This window comes from Trachymyrmex septentrionalis, unplaced genomic scaffold, assembly GCF_001594115.1.
Source record: "Trachymyrmex septentrionalis isolate Tsep2-gDNA-1 unplaced genomic scaffold, Tsep1.0 scaffold51, whole genome shotgun sequence".
NCBI lineage: Eukaryota > Metazoa > Arthropoda > Insecta > Hymenoptera > Formicidae > Trachymyrmex > Trachymyrmex septentrionalis.
This window is the reverse complement of record NW_017305683.1, coordinates 95,334-113,792: the sequence shown is the minus strand read 5'-3', so window position 1 is coordinate 113,792 and position 18,459 is coordinate 95,334. Positions and strand designations below refer to the sequence as shown.

Genomic DNA, 18,459 nt, shown 5'->3' with positions numbered 1-18,459 from the left:
CGCAGCGGCAATCCTCAGTTGAAATACACAGCGGGCCAAATGCCGGATTTGCGAAATCGCATGGGCGTAAATAACCGCGAAATGAAACGCAGAGAACCTGTTTGCCGGAATCCTCCGCTGGGATCGATGCACTTTGTTTTTTGTGACGCGTGTCACTCAGGAAGAGCAAAACTTTAAACCACGAAACGTACTTTTCTCGTGGTGTAAATTTAAAATGCTGAAATTTTATTCTTATTAAAACATAATGATTTTTAATTAACTTTCTCACATTTAATATAAAAAAATACATCATTAGCACAATCAAGTTTCTTTTATCAAGAAACAATTTAAATTAATTATGAGATTGATTATTAAAAAAAATATTACGATAATTTCAGAACGTTCTAGGTTTCTCACATATTCTATACATTTATTAATATATTTGACACATAGATATACTAATATGTATACTAGCATGATACACTAGTATGATACTCTTAGCTTTTAGTTTTACTTGTTAACACCTACGCTTTAATGCAGCCACAGCACGGTATGCAACAGCTCGTGACCATTTCGCATTCATTCGGTTTGCCTATCACGTGTGCCCAACAGTGGGCGTACCTTTGTTCAAAGCAAGGGTATCATTGTCCTTATCAACTAAGCATAACAGAACCCGAGTTGAATTCAGCGTAATTTCGTTACAATGTTTCATTATGCATCTAAAATTAATCAAAATCTGATCTTTAATAAGCTATTCGTTTCTATCAAACTTAAAATTCATCAATCCTCTTTATTTAATCGTGAATAATCATTATGTAAGAAAGACTATTTACAAAAAGACCAGCACAAGTGAAAGAAAAGGTTTCGAAGAAATATCGTCAAGGCGGATATTGTTGTACCCTTTTTCATGTCACTATAGAAAAAAGTTTGTGAACAAGAAACCGTGTAACATTTGTCTTTTAAGTTTGGTAAGAAGATCGATTGCTGTTTCAGAACAAAAAAGAAGTCGGAAACTGAAGAAGAAACTGCCATTATAATATTTAATTTCTAACTATTCATTTCAAATTACTTCAAAGAGTAGTAAAAATATTTTATATATCAATAGATAAAATTAATTATTAATAAAACAATAAAATTAAACCAGTTATGATATAAAATATTTTTAATCGATCTTTGCAATACAACATTAACTTATTACAGATTGCACGAAAAGCATATCGTAGCATATCTACTTATATAAACAAGTGCAATAATTTTAATTAAAATCCCAGTAAATATGTTTGTATTTAACAAAATGTAATGATTAAAGTTACCAATAAAGTTACCGTTTCTAATTATTGCAGTAATATTTACCTCTTCAATTAAAATTAGATACAGACTAAAAGTTGTCATATATACCATACAATTATTTAAGAAATATATATAACATTAAATATTTAATATATTTATGTATATGTAATAGTTATATATTTATAATAAATATTTAATGTATCTATATTAATTATATAATATAAAACTTAATATGTCACATTGATAACTTCAAAGAGAAATGCTGGGATTATTTCCTCTTCAATTTCGTGCAACATATCTGATATCAATGTACAATATAGTCCTTTTATATTATACTTAACAATGGATGCATGGATAATTTTTTAATTCAACACGTTGTCTACATCCATGAATCAATGCAAAGCATGAGTTATACGTTTAATAATAATTTAATTTAATTTACATACATCGTATGTTGTACACAGTATTCATGTAGTTAATTAATTATACCTTTTAATAAAATGATCGAAATATTAACACAAAATTAGTTCTAACATCATTAATATATTTACCATTGTAACTAAAATTTTGGAATTTTACACATGCAAATGTATACATTATTGTCTACTTAAATATATTCAAAGATTATTTCAAAGCTTTTTGAGTATCATTTTATGAATAAAATATTAATTAATTTTAACGTCACATGTCCAAATTAATTAACATTTTATTCATAAAAAGATACTGGATAGCTTTCGAATTTGTATTATTTAACCGATAAAAATTGACAAAAAAAAAAATAAAGTATATGTAAAGATATTAAAAAATTCGTGCTCATTAAAATTATCTATAATGACTAATATTACAACATGCAGTGAGGTTTGCAAATATTCTTTCGAAGAAAGTATGAAACATATTTCATTTGATTTTATGAAATATGTCGCATATCATATTACCCTCAGCTAAAATAAACAGATTATTTGCTGCCGTAATACGTGAAACATGTTTATTATAATATGTTCTTATAACACGCTAATTTATGATACATCAGTAAGCAAAATTAACAAAATTGTTAAAAATGAAAATTGATAAATGCAATATATTTTCAACAGAAATTTATTATGACATTACTCGTTCTCATATTAATTATAACCTAATTAAATATGTATAATTCATTATAAATATTATCTTTCAGTAATTAAATAAAATATTCAGCACAAAATAATTTATTAATCATCTATGTTAACTGAATTTCAAGATGTGCGGCTAAATAATTTTAATGAGTCTCTATCTATTTGATAAGTACTTTAGACAATTATCTATGTTAATTATTTTCGTGAAATATATTCAAATTGTTCTCTTCAAAATTGCAAAAAGTTATTTATAAGTCAAATTATATTATTCTCTCTTAAAATTATTTCAAGTAATTAAAAAATAACTATATATATGTATTAGCTCACACATGCATAAATAATTAATGATACTTACCTTTCTCTTACTTTTGCAGAAAATTTCCTTTCAATCTGTTTCCATCTCAAGAAAATACAGGAACATATAACAAAAAATCAAATCTGTAACGTAAATAAAAACATATTAATAAAAATTTAGCAAAATTGTTACGAATAAAAATGTATGATTATATGGAATAAATAAATATCTGGCTCTTTATTGTGTAAGGTTATTTGTTAATAAACAATGCGTGCATAATGGCAGTCATTTACTCAATTTATTAAGATATACAGGCCGACAGTTCCACTATCTATATCTAATTATCGGTTCGTGTGTCATCCGAGGCGATGCACCCGGTACATAAAAATCATTTGACATAGTGAAATCGTCGGACATGATACATTAATAACATTATTATAACTTAATTTGAGATATAGCTACGATCGCTGCAGCCTCATTGGTATTCTATTGAACGACGTTATCGTACAAATACCGCCGTATCATCTCAAACAGTATATAATATTCACAACACACGCCTTCTACACTCGATTTAACAAGCGCAGCCTCGAGTCATCCTCTCAAAGACGACGATCCAGACTGATCACAGCACAACGTATCTACAATATTTACAGAATTAACAGGGAAAGGCGCATAACATGTCACATCCGTATCGTCTAAAATCGAACGGCATGATGGCAATTTATGATATGATCAGGTACAACGTAAGAGGAGATTCAAAGTGGTTGAAGCGTCGCAGAGCATTCTCTACGTACATATATGCCCATAATAGCCGCACACTCGCGTCACGCGATGGACAAAACGAGAAGTGAAAAATAGGAATTTGCGCGAATATGATAATCGCTTTCGGAGATGCCAATCAATTTTTTGAGAATAGCGATTCGAGAGAGATATTTATATATATATATGTGTACGCTCTATATATATTCAACATTAATCGTAACAAGAGTACGCGTTGCACCTTTCCGGATTGTTACCGTTTCTGATAATCGCGGTCGCATAACCGCGATAGAAACCGATATTTCACTCCATCGAAATGTCATAATCGCGCAAAAAGAAGCCACGAAGCTCTCTGCGTCACCGTCGTCGATGATTCGAGGCTACTTGATGTCTAGCGTTAATTCTTTCCCCAAAACACACATACTCGGGTGCGAGCTTACAGATTTTCATTGAACTCTGTTAGCAATCGCATCACGCAAAACGCATGTAGGACCATGTGCTCGAATTATACTTGCACTCCTTATCAATCCTTATCAACAACTAATTACGAGGTTACCGAGCGATGCGTCTCGACACAACTACGATCCGTACGTATATGTATATATATATATATCTATATATATATTTGTTTATTTATATCTTTTTATCATTTTATGCATACGTATATGTATATTTACTGAATACAGTTTCTTTGTCTTTCTCGTGATATGGCAAAAACGCCTACATAATATAAAAACGTCAACAATTAAAATGCATTAATGTCTCTCAATTTTTTCGAAAGAAGATAATTAATTATCGCCTAATGATTACTGAATGGTTTCATAAATTATGGCAAATGTGCATGACGTTTCGTTTCACACGGCGTATCGGAAGCTGATAATATGTGAAAAATGTATCGGTGATAATAGTTACGGATAGTCAAGCATTTGAAAAAACGTTACTTTTGAAGAACGTTAATACGGTGGCCAATCGTAAATCCAAATATTTTTTCGGGAGTTGCGTGTTAGGAAGATATTATGGAGATCATAGTAGAAAAAATTCCAGCAGATTCATCATTGTGTGCGAATTATCAAGTTTCGCTAATCTAACACTTCGATTTATAGATAAAAAGAAGAGGCGGACACGATCGCTGCGCTAGCCGGGGATTCTCAGTCCTCGAAATGTCCCGAATTTCCAAGGAGAAGTCTCGGTTTCCTCATCATGGACTAAGTGTATTCCCAATCCCCGAAGCTATTCAACGCGGGATCACCTGATAGAAGGACATCGCGGGTGACGAGTCTCTCTCAATGTATGCGCTGCAGCATCTCTCCTTGACGTTTCTGTTCAAGAGAGTTCGTCGAGACGGTCGCGGAATGGGAAGCTTGTCCCGTACATAAGAGAGTCAAGTCGCACTATTTTCACACGATCAGTCGAGAAAGCCTAAATGTAACTTCGTACTCACCGCATATATACTTACACGATATATTATATATATATTTATATATTTATATATTCATATATATATATATTATTTCCATATATATATATTTCCTTTGCGCTTTTTTTCTCTTTGTATAAGTTTACTTTTAGTACGAAAATAATTTCAAGCGCGACGCGGTTAGTATTCGTCCGTCATTTGCCTGATGGCACACCGGAACCACGCGCGCACCAGCTGTCGCCGGCCCGGATGCCGACCAATAAACACTAGAACTGGAAGCCCCGTTCCTGCGACGTAAGAATCACCTTCGGATGGCCGATACCAGCAATGACAGAAGGCTCGAAATGAGAAGGATGAGCGGCACACGATGGGACATACCCGAGCTCTGGACGTCCGGCAGCTCACCCGGTGGCCTCATCGATGCTGGGCCGAAATCCCTATCGTAGTCTGGAAACAGACGAAACTACGCTGCGGTTGTTCTAGCAAAATGGAACGATTATGTGAATATAATAAAAAAAGTACCATTCTTTTTCGAATATACAATAATTAATAATTTATTCGCAAAAAGAACAGCTAGATAAAAGAAAGTAGAAAGAAACGTTGAAATATGAGACCTAAAATATTACGTTTTGTTTATCAGTTCTGGAATATAGATTAGTTAGAAACGATCAGAGTATACGCGGTCCTTAGATAGACCTCTAGATGTTATACTATAAATTCAAACATAAATTATAAATAATCTTACTAATATATATAGTACACATTCGGGAAATTGAAAAAATATATTATACATCACTTTGACCGATTTAATTCCATTTTTATCTCATATTCCTACATTTTCTTCTATCGAATTATAATTTATTATTCATGATAAAGTCAGTAATTGAATAGATATAAGTGTATAAAAATACCTAAAATGTCTCTAATGATTATGTATTGTTCTCTGTAAAACGCGATACCGTAAAACTTGTAAAATTAAAGAACTGATAAAAGATTTTTAACGAAGGCATGTATAATGAATTTATAAACGTAATTACTTCCACTTATAGATGTCATAAAGTTCATTTGCATCAGTCATAATGGTATTATATTTGTAATATAAATACACACATATATATGTGTATATATTGTATATATATATATATATATATATATATATATATATATATGTATGTACATATATACATGCGACAAACTTATCCAACTCATTATACGACAAATAGAAGATCGAGCAAGAGAGAAACGCGAATAAAATAATTGTTCACAAGCATCTAGTCATACAATTCAATTGCAGGTTATTTTTATGAATTGGAATAACACGTTTGGAGAAATTTGATCGATTATAATTCAATGTATAATCAATTACACACCATTTTAGTATATTCGTCACAAAAAGTTCTTCAATGTATTTTGCTACACACATATACGATAGAAATGGACATTTAATCAATATACGATAATTAGAACGATTTTAAACCTGTCCATCAATTTCTTTTAAATAATATAGATTACGTATCATCCAATTTTATATTTATGAAAAGAAAACCGTTTAGGTTATTAATAAAATTGTCTTAACAAAAACCTAAATTATATATTTATTCATAACAAATATGTTATTTATATATTCGAAATACAAATTTTACTTGATTTCTTACTAATAAATATAAAATTTACACATTTGAAAAATAAATTTCGTTTCTCTTATAAACGTGTGTGTGAATCTTGAGCAAATAATTTATTCTATCTAGTTATAATTACACAAAAAGAACGATTTAGCTAAAGTATTAAAAAAATTACAATTGAATACAACTGAATACAGATTAAAAAATAATGTTATTAAACCATCAAAATAATAATTTAACGAATTTCAACTATAATGAGTAATTGAGCAATGCTTCGATAATCAGCACTTAAGCATTTTATAATACATAATTATTTTGATGATCCCACACAAAATAATTTTCAGATCTGTACCGAAATTTTTAGATACCTCAATTGCCCATTCTTTTCGTGTACGATATTTCATATATATGACAAAAATATAGTTTTATGTAATAAATAAAAGTCAAGCGCTGCTGATAATAAAGAAGGCAATTTATTCATCGCCCGAGAAGTAATATTCTCTTGCTCCAGTCAATAGGGTTAGCCGCAGGGCAGACGACCATCGGAATACCGTTCGCACTTTGTATCATCGACCGCGAACACCACCACCGTCGACACGTTTTGGACAAACTTCTTGGCTGTATTTTCACGTAACGTGGCCAGCAGCACCGCCGTTTGCCAGCTGCGCGGCGTCCGGAACAAATAGTTGGTAGCGCTTGAGAATACGCGAAAATCGTCAAGCTCGGCGGCTCATTTCCTCAGTGGCCTCATTCTCGGCGCGACCGAATACATGCACGTACGGTAACGAGCGGATACGGAAGATAAATACGAGGAGTTGTTGCGGATAATGTGAAACGAGGGGGGGGGAGGGGGGAGAGGACAAAGAGAAAGGGGAGTCAGGAGGAGAACCGTGAGCCGCCGCCCCCTCCCGTGCGCGTCCGGGAATTAAATTCGAGCGAACTCTCGGTTCTACCGGAATTTCTGCGATGTTCAACTCGCGTAAATCCCTTTTTAACGAGATAAAACCCTCGGCGATGAGGAGCGGCCGGACCCCCGAGAACGCAGGAAGGGTAAATTCATTTGAGATTAAATACATCCGACGTCTGTTAAATCGGCCCTTATCAACCGTTACCATCAAAGAAACGCCGGATGAAATGTTACTGGATTAATTGCGGTGCCGCAGTAATTCGCAGATGTGTCTTGCGAGCTTTTTCATTTGTTATGTGGCGAGAAGAGCGATGAGACACGTAGTGAGATACGTAGCTAAGAGCTGCTACGCGAAGCGCGTCATGATATATTGTGCTTCCGGTGCTGAGCTACACACTTGAAAGTCCTTAAACTTTAATAAGGTTGTTTAAACAAATTTTTACGCTTTAATACGCGAAAGAAATAATCTTCAACAGTGAGTTTACAAACATAACGATTATGCCTTCTCATAATATTGTTCAGTATAACAAGCAAAAATTAAAAAAGTATAAAGCTCTGATATACGTAGAACTATTAGGCGTAAATTAATCCTTGAATAAATTTCATGATAATATTATTAATATAGGAATTAATTTATACGTTACTTAAATAGCATATAAATAATTATCGGTAAATTCTATAAATACCTATTATACGAAATAGATTGAATGGTACGCAGGCGTCAGAAACTTTAGAAAAAGCTCTATTTTATTCGATTAAACTCACATCTACCAACGGTAACTTTTATTGATTGTCCGAACTTTGATAAATGAATTGAAGTCGAATCAACATCGCCACCTGTGGCACTAATGTATAGTCAGTAACATTATAGAAACGAATATATCAATGACGGTAGACCATACATCAGAATGTACGATTATTGCGGTGATAAAACTTCATGACCCCGATTACCTTAATGACTTCCACCCACGGCATTATCAAATAATCTAGGATCTACTCCCTTGTAACAAGTTGCATTTATTAACAGCACTACTATCTGGATGAAACAAAACTTTTACTCGTTTCATTAGTTTCACTTTCAAATCGTTCCATTAAAATTTTTAAAGTAGGTCATAATGACAAAATTGTTATTGTGTACATCTACCATATTTAACAAATGTTAAACAATATATTTCTAAAAAATATATTTTATATATATAATCATTAGAAATTTTATTTTATATATAATTTGTTAGTATTTCATTATATATAATAAATACATAATTTCTGAAGAAATTATTATTATTTGTCTCAAATATTTCAATAAAGTTTAAACTTAAATCAATCATTTTCTAGAAACTTTTCGTATTTCTTAGCACGTAGACATTTAGGACGAACGATATTATCAAAATTTGTTTTCTGCAAAAAGCCAGAATGTAACGACTTGAGAAAAATATCCTTTTTTTGCTTTTTTCCTAGCATTGGCAGATAGTCGTCCCAAATGCAAGGCGTTTCTCGAGAGTAGTTCATCGTGCCCCTCGGCTTGCCCGCCAGGAACGGACGTCGAAACCGCACGTCCGTTCGGAAAAAGTTATTCCCACCTACCAGTAAAATCCACTGTACGTGACTTTCCGCATGGTCGGCGACAGACGAGCCATTTTCCAACACTTTAACAACATCTTTACTGGCATTTTAGTCTGTACATTCTCTTACCATTGATTATATTTCAATCATTTGGCTTGAAAATCGCTTCAAGGTACTCGAACTTCTAATTAATTACAATGAACCTTAAGGTAAATGAATCTTAAATCGTTCGGTCACTTATCGAAGATACGTCAATAACTTTTATCAAGTGATTTATAACGTAAAATAATTTACTATACAAGTCAACAAATTTTAATCGTATCCAGATATAATAGATGTTTAAGAATTGTTTCACTGGCATATTCTACATGCATAATAAAACAACATAACAAGTTTTCTCATTTAAAATTAATTTTTATAAAAAATCGCGTCACAAATCTCCTTGATTATTCTCAATCAAGTGTATGCTATCCAAAGTTAAAACAAGTGGTCTTTTTTAAAATCATTCTATATAATTTATGATTTAAATTCGTAGGTTATAAAGTGGATGTATATACGTACTAATTGTTTTTATAACATTAGATAAGAATTAATTATTAATTGTAAGAAATGGTCGAAAAAAAATATAATTGTATGCACACGAGACAAGACTCTCAAAGTCAATTGATTTTTAGAGAAGGAAAGGAAAAAACATAAAGTGAGAAAAAAATAATGGAAGAGTTTGCCTCTCTCCATTTCCTTCTTTCCACTTCCTGATACCAGAGGTAGTAGACGGCCGCGGGTCAACGCAGCTCGTTTTTCATTAATTGAAAGTAAACTTCAGGAAGGGAGAGCTAGTCGACGCTTGGGGGAATCTTTGAACAAAGTCATTCCAAGTGAGTTTTGAACTTGCATTCTGCCGCCAATCTCCGTCAGCTGGCTTGTATAATATAAGAATCTGTGAAGTGCTTGAAGTCGTTAACGCGCGAAGTCTACCTTTTGCAATAGAAATCGGAATCGATGAAAATACTGTGGAAAACGATCCGTGTAAACAGATTTAGACGGTGAAACTTATACGTGATCATTGTTTGAAAAATACGTCAGATTCTGAAAAAGAAAAGTAGCGATCCTTTTTTGCGTTTGTCGATGACATCGAAATGCAATTGAATGCCCCGCGTGGAATACATTAACTATTATACTATGGTCAAATTTCGAAATCTGGGGATAGTAAACTTGTACAAAGGATTTACGTGAAAATGTTTTAACAGACATCTTGTAATCCCTTGTAGTTTAACCTGATTAATACAAGAGCATTGGTAGTGGAGCACAGTATACGTATACAACAATTTTATATGTACAATATAAAGTTATAATGATATAAATATAGTGTTATTTTAAAGAACACTTTATAAAAAAAAAGTATAATAATTATTTGATATTTTTTAATAAATGTATTAAATATTAACTAGACTCAGTGTGAGTCCGAAATAGGAAATATCGTTCAATATTGTATGTTTTTTCCTAATGAATGTTGAAAAAAAGTTTAATTAAAACTTTTTAATTTTTAATCATTTTAGTTGTAGTACGCAAAAAAAATATTACGCAATTATTGATCTTTGCTCAATGAGCAAGCAAACAGTCAGTTAACGTACTCGTATATTCTCACGTTAGATTTTACGACAGCGAAGGAATGACCGCAGAATCCTTCCCAGTCAATAAAGGGGGCCGAGTAACGCGACGAAGTAATTCGCTCGCGGATAAAGTGGATCACAGAGCATTGCCAATTTAGTGGATTTTCTCTCTTAGGCTCTCCCTTTTCCCTTCCCTCCCTTCCCCTCGATCGTAGATCGTTGACGAGGTTTTAATTACACTAATTACTCGAACGACATGCCGGTTCAGACGGAACGTGTATCGTCATGGGAAATGCCTGGGCTCTACGCGGAGCGTGTTAAAATAGATATTTACTGACCTGGATTTCGCCATTCCTCGACCTCGTAGTCGAAAGGTCGTTGATTTTGTCGTGATTTCTTGTTACTGTTTCTACCTAAAATGCATTACACAAAGGCGGTTTTACATTGGTGCTCTACGGTAGGCTGCTGCGAACGAGGAGTTGAAACGGATGGTTTTACTTAAGAATCGAGAAATAAATGAATGCCGGATTTCTCTCTCAGAGGCTTCGCTCGATCCTAAGTTAAAATATTATTTCTACCTATTTCGAGATCCATATTAAACGCTTCCAGCGGTTTAAGGTAATACTGCATTACCTTACCGCTCAATTTAGATCACGACGTATCTTTTCTACAGCTGTGTCCTACATACTTATTGTATGTATAACAAATATAACTGAGACAGATATAACTGATACAGACATAAACTGAGGAACGATATCAATATTTAAATAAATTTAGTTACCATTCTTGTGAGCTGACGTTGCATCGTATGGCTGCTGTGTTGTAGTTGTTGTCGACGGAGCTGGGATTTCTGCGTTAAAGTAATTAAGTGGTATACTTTAATACTAAATTCGAGCGCTCAAGAATGTATAGAATTGCATTCAGAGTAATAGATGATACTGAAGATATACACAAATAAGTCAAGTATCATTACGACGTAGAAGTTTGTTAGATTTTACGATTACTCTTCACAAGTCCATGATGCTGAGACACGTTGAAACGGTCTACAATTGTTTTCGCGTGGGTCGTCGGTTAAACTAAACAAAACTTCCCTTTCTAGTCTACTATTAACGTTGTCAAGAAAACAACATATTTCGAGGAGTTTCTATGAAACTTCTCGAACTTCCGCGTCCTATCATGCTCCACTTTGCTTTTGTGTATTATTTGAAATTGAGATCTTTACAATTCGCACAAGTTGATATATCAGTTTGTACTTAGTAATATAAAATTTTTAAGAAGACTTTCTGTCTGCTTTTTTGATGATTGCATTATATCTGATAATTATGTTAAATATAAATTTAATGAGCAATTATTATGATTAATGCTCGTAAGAGAAGTCTACTCAATCTCGTCTATGCTCGTTAACGGCAAAGACTCAAATATCTTTAAGTAACTTACTATTGGAAACCAATTATTTCACCATTAGCGCGCAGACGTCGATTTCAAATAATCGATCTTAAATAGACCACAACTTGATATCACTTTGCTCGATACTTTTTTAATGCACAATGTTAAACGTTTTTTACTCTGTGCGAGGATATATCTTTATCGAATTTTTTACTTGTATCACATTAGATATGTACTGATATCCTTATTATCATCGTTTTACGACTTACCATCTAATTTGATGACACCATCCGTTCCGCCAAGAGAATTTTGTGCGATGCATTTATACGAACCAAAATCTTTCGGACCGACGTTCCTTATCTTCAGTATCATGTACCTGTTGTAACCACTGTCGGTGGCTACCGCATCGTACTTGTCGCCTGAAACAGAATTGCCTGTGCAAATAAAACCAGGTTCTCGGGCTTCTATTTAAAAATAGAATTGTGAAATCGTGAGAGATAAGAGGACGATTTTAAATATCATACAGTCTACATGGAATTGTTCATTTATACGTTGTGTGAAAACTTCTAATAACCATTTGTTTACGTATTTATAATTTTCATGCTTGTTCAGTACGTGAACAAAATTTTAAAATATCAAACTAAACTTTTAAATTTTTGAGTCATTTTTTAGAATAAAATAATTTTTTAGAATAAAATTAATATTTGATTTTCATTTATTAGACTGTTGTAATTAGTATCTACTTTTATTTATGTGCAATTTTATTTTATTTATTTATACAATCTTAAACAAGTAAACGAAGACTAGAATATTCAATAATATTGTGTAATAATATTGCATAGTGATTTTTGTAACAAAATTTTTGTATGCAATCAACAAATATGCAACAACAGTAATATTTTTAAAAAACTGAAATGTTGCTTTTCGCTGGAATTCTAAATAGATATTTCAAACTTATCAGACATGCAATGGTTGTAGGGAATGTGTGCATTCGGATTCTTAAAATTACCAGAGACTATCATGTCGCCGCGTTCGGTTGTCCAATAATTTATCGAGTTCGGGTAAGCTTCAGTATGACACTCGAGGGTAACGTCTTGTCCAATATACGCTCCTTCCAACTGATTTGGTATAGAGAGCATGGGTGGAACTGTAACACAGAAATGATATTCATCATGAATTATGTATATATACTTTCCAGTTGCTAGGAACGATGGGACGCAATGAATAAATTTGCATTAATATGTAAGACAAAAGTAATTATGGGAAATGTGAAAATATTTCAGAGTTTAAATTGATTATAACAACTGAATTAACTAACGATATTCATGAAGCTTGTTGTGTGTGTGGGTATGTGTGTGTGTGTGTGTGTGTGTGTGTGTGTGTGTGTGTGTGTGTGTGTGTGTGTGTGTGTGTGTGTGTTGTATGTTCTATATAATTTTATATTTAGTATGTATATTTTTGTAAAATACAAATGCAGCACAATACTACAAGTAGCCAGCGGAATTAATTATCTCTTGCTTGAGATCAGACCAATCCTAGCAGTCTGATGTTTGTTAAATGCTAATCGGAGAACTCATTAAAAACAATGTAGAAAGCTTATACAAATATGTATTCAGAATTCTCTTTTCCTCTCTAAGTTACAAGCCGTTTTTAACGTCCGAAAATTCAGTAGAACCTTGCAAAAAACCTGGCAACGCGCGGTATTGCATGCAATTGCACATATGCTCATCTTTGCTTTAGAGGTTGTCACGATGTAAAAGCACTGTCCAAAAATAAATGCCATTGCATGCAATGCGGACTGCATGTTGACTTCATCAAAAAATTTTCTACTGAAGAAACAAAACATTTACGACATAAAAAAGTTCTTCTTTCTGCGTATTTATTTCAATTTTATTCAGTCTTTTAATGAGACGTTTCAAGGAAATGTTTCTATCGATTTGTTTTAACTGCGAATTTATAATTTTGAAATACGCAAATTACATTTTACAAATTTCTTATAAAAGAAATCTCTTTTACATAAGCTGATAAAATTGTTTATGAAATTCTCTTGCAAGGAATCCATATATTTTTATTAAATTTATCATTCAGTTTATACTGCTAGTCAAGATTCATGTTTATTGTTTTAGATTATTATAACTAAATACTTGTAGTATGTTAAGAATTTTAAAGAAAATATAGTATTTTATATAAAAATTCAATTGATATTTGATATTGGTGTATCTGGTGTACCATAAATGCACGACTGTTCTTTCTCGATCGATACTGATATCTCGATGTAGGAATGGGATTGTGTCATAGTTTCATCTTTTACGAACGGACGTAAATCGCGATTTACTAGTAGAGGGTGCACTTTCAACATAGCTGCAGAGTTTTTCCACCTATTTCCCTTTCAAACTATCCTGCTGAGCTATCAATAAATCCGTTGACAGAAACGAAACTACAATTTCATATATATTATTCAACATAATTTAAAAATATATTTTTTGTTTACTAAATCTTTCAGTGACACCGAAGTGTTTAAAAGTTTGATCCGTGAGCCTGTAACGTTTAACATTTATAAATATTGAATCAAGAGCACTCATCCAATAAAGATAAAGTACATATTATCTTAATATCTCTATATATCCGAATAATTTACATTAGCTTCAGATTTCAATTTTTCCCGATATCTTAAAACATTATTTTCTTTTAAAATTAACTATCGCTGGAACGAGCTCAATCTTTATAAATCTTCGTATAAATTGTGTTATAATTGCACACGATCTATTGTAAAAAAAAAGCATAACTATCTACTAAAAATAAAGTCACCGAAAAAGTTAGACGATATATTTCTGTGATACACGGCTGTTATTAATTCACGTCATGAGTTAATAATACTTGTGCGTTTATCATGCCTCACGCACCGTCAGCAAATCAACATCCGAGAGAATGTACTACATATGCCATATAATATTCCCGAGAAATCCCCGAAAGAAAAATACTATGCCGTGCCTGGGTCGTAAGTGGCCAAAATAGTTGACGCAATTCGTGATCCTCGTACGAAAAATACGCCGTTTGAGGCTTGAATTTCTTGGACGATTATTAATATTTGTGTTCGCTTACGGAAAGAAAGCGCAGAAGTGAGGAAGTAATGTGCCAGAAAAGATGGCGCAGGGACGCGTTTCGCACCCTAAACTAAATGGAATCCAAGAATTGTCGGTAGATGGGCGACGGTTGAAATAGGTTCACCGGGAGGAACGGACGTATATCGACCATATCTGGGTCAAGTAGCCACCCATAAATTGGTGGCTAAATGAGACGTTGAAAACCGACCTAATGCATAGCGCATCGCGCGAGAATACTTCTACGGATGAAGAACAGCCATTCTTCAACGAATTGTAGCTGTATTCGTCAAATAAGATTGGTCCCGTCATTTAATTCCTATGTTAATAAAATGTATTCTTTTATAGTTATCGATATTTTCTCTCCACTTTATAATACATTACGATAACACTATTATTCACAAATTATACGATGTATTAATAAGTGACTCAAATTACGTATATAATTTTTCGTATATGTATCTATTGTTTCACACAAACATTTTTAATCAATATTAAAAAATTTGTATCTTCAGCAAGAAAGTTATTCTCAAAAATATAACTTCCATGTGAAATAATACGTCATAAATTGTAATGTTATGTCAAATCTATGCACGATAGAGAATATAAAATACTACAAGATATTTATAATGCTACAAGACTTGTTTGAAATTATATACAGCATGCAGTTGGTGTAACGTTGAGAGATTAATAAAAACTAGTTCACAAGCAGCGATATTAGCGTAGTTCATATATCAAAGAAAAGTAGTGGCTTTATTTCATTTCTAACGTTTATGAACCACGTCGAGTTCATTAAAAGTATAATATATCCGACATCGTGCTTTACTGCTTCCAGCGACCAGCATTTACCAAGTTACGCGCGCTTCGCAATCGGGGAGGTATGATAAAAACTGGATTCTCTCCATCATCTTTTCTTATCATCTTTTCTTGTACAGAAAAATACGCCGGTATCCTTATGCGACAATAGTCGCTCCTTTCCAAGTTTTATCCTGCTCTTATCATAATACCAAAGTGCACAGTATTACGATGACATCGTAGTTTTCGCTAATGGCATATAGATACGCAGAGAAATCAATAGTGTATGCGCCAAATCCAGTGCTCAATAGTATGATATTGATGCAAAATCAATATAATCTATACTAAATAAATTCCTAAAAATATATATATCCGATATTGACACTAATACTATAAATACAGCGAAATAAATAGAATCACGTGAAAATTGTATATAAATGTGTGTGTGTATTATAGAAATATTTACAAAAGTTAGATAAAATTATTTTCATAGACAGATTAATTTTAAAGAGCTATAATATAAATTAAGAAAAAGTATATTATTCTAATTCTAATTTTTAAACTATTTAATTAAACATATATATATACAATTTATCAATAATTAAATATAAAACAAATAAAAATATAAAACATTAAAAGTATATACTCATTCATACATAGATATTTTAATTTATGTTCGATCCGACACGATCTCGCGAAGTTTCGATTGGTTCAGTTTCGAGATACTCACGCTGTGGAAAATAATTCCTACAAACTTTTTCAATCAGAGAAATCAATATTAAAATCGCTGCCTTTGCGAACTATTGGTTTTATCTGAATTCGTTACGTTAATGGGCATGGATGGGCACGGATCCATAGCTTTACGAATATTTTGAAATGTTTCTCCTACCGGTATTTATAAATAAATATTAAATTGTATGGAAAATCGTTCGATTTTATTTTCTTTTTTTCTTTTTTTTTTTTTTAATTGTATCGCTGCACGCGATACAATTCCTTTATTAAGAACTGCATTGTTCATATTACGTTATTATGTACAGTAAATTCAAAAATTTCAAGAAATGTTTATGCGCGTGATGGGAATTCTTTGTGAGAAAATTAGTAACTTACATTGCACACGTAGCGAGACGCGCTTGCTCACCGATGGCGGAACGCCGTTTGAAGCTATGCATAAATAAGCTCCCATGTGAAGACGGCTTATCTTCACGATATGCAGCACTTCGCCATCCACGACATTCACTGGAACATAAAATGTTCACATATATTAATATGTAAACTGCAAAAGCTTTAGGAAAACGCATTTAATATACTCTTCTGGTATTTTCAATGTTTATTGCAACATAAAAGTTAAAAAATACAATTGTTGTAAACTATAATATAAAACCTATAAGCAATTAATTAATAATCGAATTTTTAATTAAACGATACTTTTTAATTAAAATGTGTTTGCATTGTAGATAGCAAATCGCTGAAAAATCCTCTCGTATCATATTCCGCCCAAAATAATTATTCTATAACGTGTAAATACAATTTGGCAAGCGCAGCTCGCCGTGATTGTAATTTTTCTCACGAATTAATAAGCGAAGTGTATCATGATAATATCAGTATTATTCCGAAACGTATTGATATCGATAATGTTGACAAAGAAGGCAACATTTATCGGAGCGCAGGCCGCTGAAAGCACGCGATGCGCATATGCGTCGAAACTTTTATTGCATGTCGTGTGACAAAGAGCACTTTGCGCCTTGCTAGAGAGCTATTTGCATCTACGCTGCATTCATTTCTGGCATGTTGGTTGATATGACTGGCGCAGATGACATATAAAGCAGAGATAGGAGGTAGATTAAACTCTGTAAAGGCGAATTATGTCTGTACTCCGTCAAGAGAGCTGCTAGCATTAAAGATAATCGCGTGCCAATAATCGCATTATTGCCACCGATTCTATTCGATTCAGATCTCAATAACAATAATTTCCGACGCGTGAAAACAAAGCAGGTACATAATTAAATGTTATTGGATATATTAATAAATCCTCAGAATATTTGGAAAATCAAATTTGATATTTCTTATCGTATGCACATTATAAATTTTGATTCTATGTAATTTATTCTCATTTTAAGAGCGACTACACTATTTATAACGCATTACTTGTATGCATATCAAACTAGAACGGTGGATCAAAGCAGATCGTCATATTAACGGAGAAACTGCTGTATTTGATGGAATGATCTATGCGTTACCTCGCTGTCGTCACTTAATAGATTGCATATGACATGCGTATTTTATCTGGATATAGAAATTATATATTCAACGAATGTTTAGCATATGTTGATCGCATCGATTGAATCATTTTCTATCATACATATTATGTAAGTAATATTATACTATACGTTATACCGTACAATTTAAAATGCAGATGATTCACGTAATATGTAATAATTAGTCAAAAGAATTGGGACAAATGTGGAATTTATTAATTTGGTGTAATAAAATTTCCATTTAACAATTTCACAAAAAAGTTTTTTCGAACTGCTATTATTTATTACGTGTCTTTGTTAGTGTATCGCTAACTGAAAAAAAGATTGGTTGCTACAACAATTCAGATAGTAAAATATGGCATAACATT

The 18,459-nt window shown here is 32.6% G+C and overlaps 1 protein-coding gene across 4 annotated transcripts in view; it reads right to left on the bottom strand.

Moving 5' to 3' along the window:
• Positions 1-4,974: 4,974 nt before the first annotated feature.
• The window catches only part of LOC108751785 (neurotrimin), a 79,298-nt gene continuing 65,813 nt past the window's right edge, over positions 4,975-18,459 (bottom strand). For 2 of the 4 annotated variants that reach the window (XM_018492190.1, XM_018492192.1), the window contains exons 6-11: positions 16,944-17,072; positions 12,950-13,087; positions 12,210-12,374; positions 11,336-11,404; positions 10,893-10,967; positions 4,975-5,299 (exon numbers count right to left, since the gene is read on the bottom strand). In XM_018492190.1, coding sequence (XP_018347692.1) covers positions 5,154-5,299; positions 10,893-10,967; positions 11,336-11,404; positions 12,210-12,374; positions 12,950-13,087; positions 16,944-17,072 — 722 coding nt within the window. In that variant the 3' untranslated portion in view covers positions 4,975-5,153. Of the gene's footprint in view, positions 5,300-9,997; positions 10,031-10,892; positions 10,968-11,335; positions 11,405-12,209; positions 12,375-12,949; positions 13,088-16,943; positions 17,073-18,459 lie in introns of those variants that run through there. The other 2 variants (XM_018492191.1, XM_018492193.1) reach the window with 2 other exon arrangements.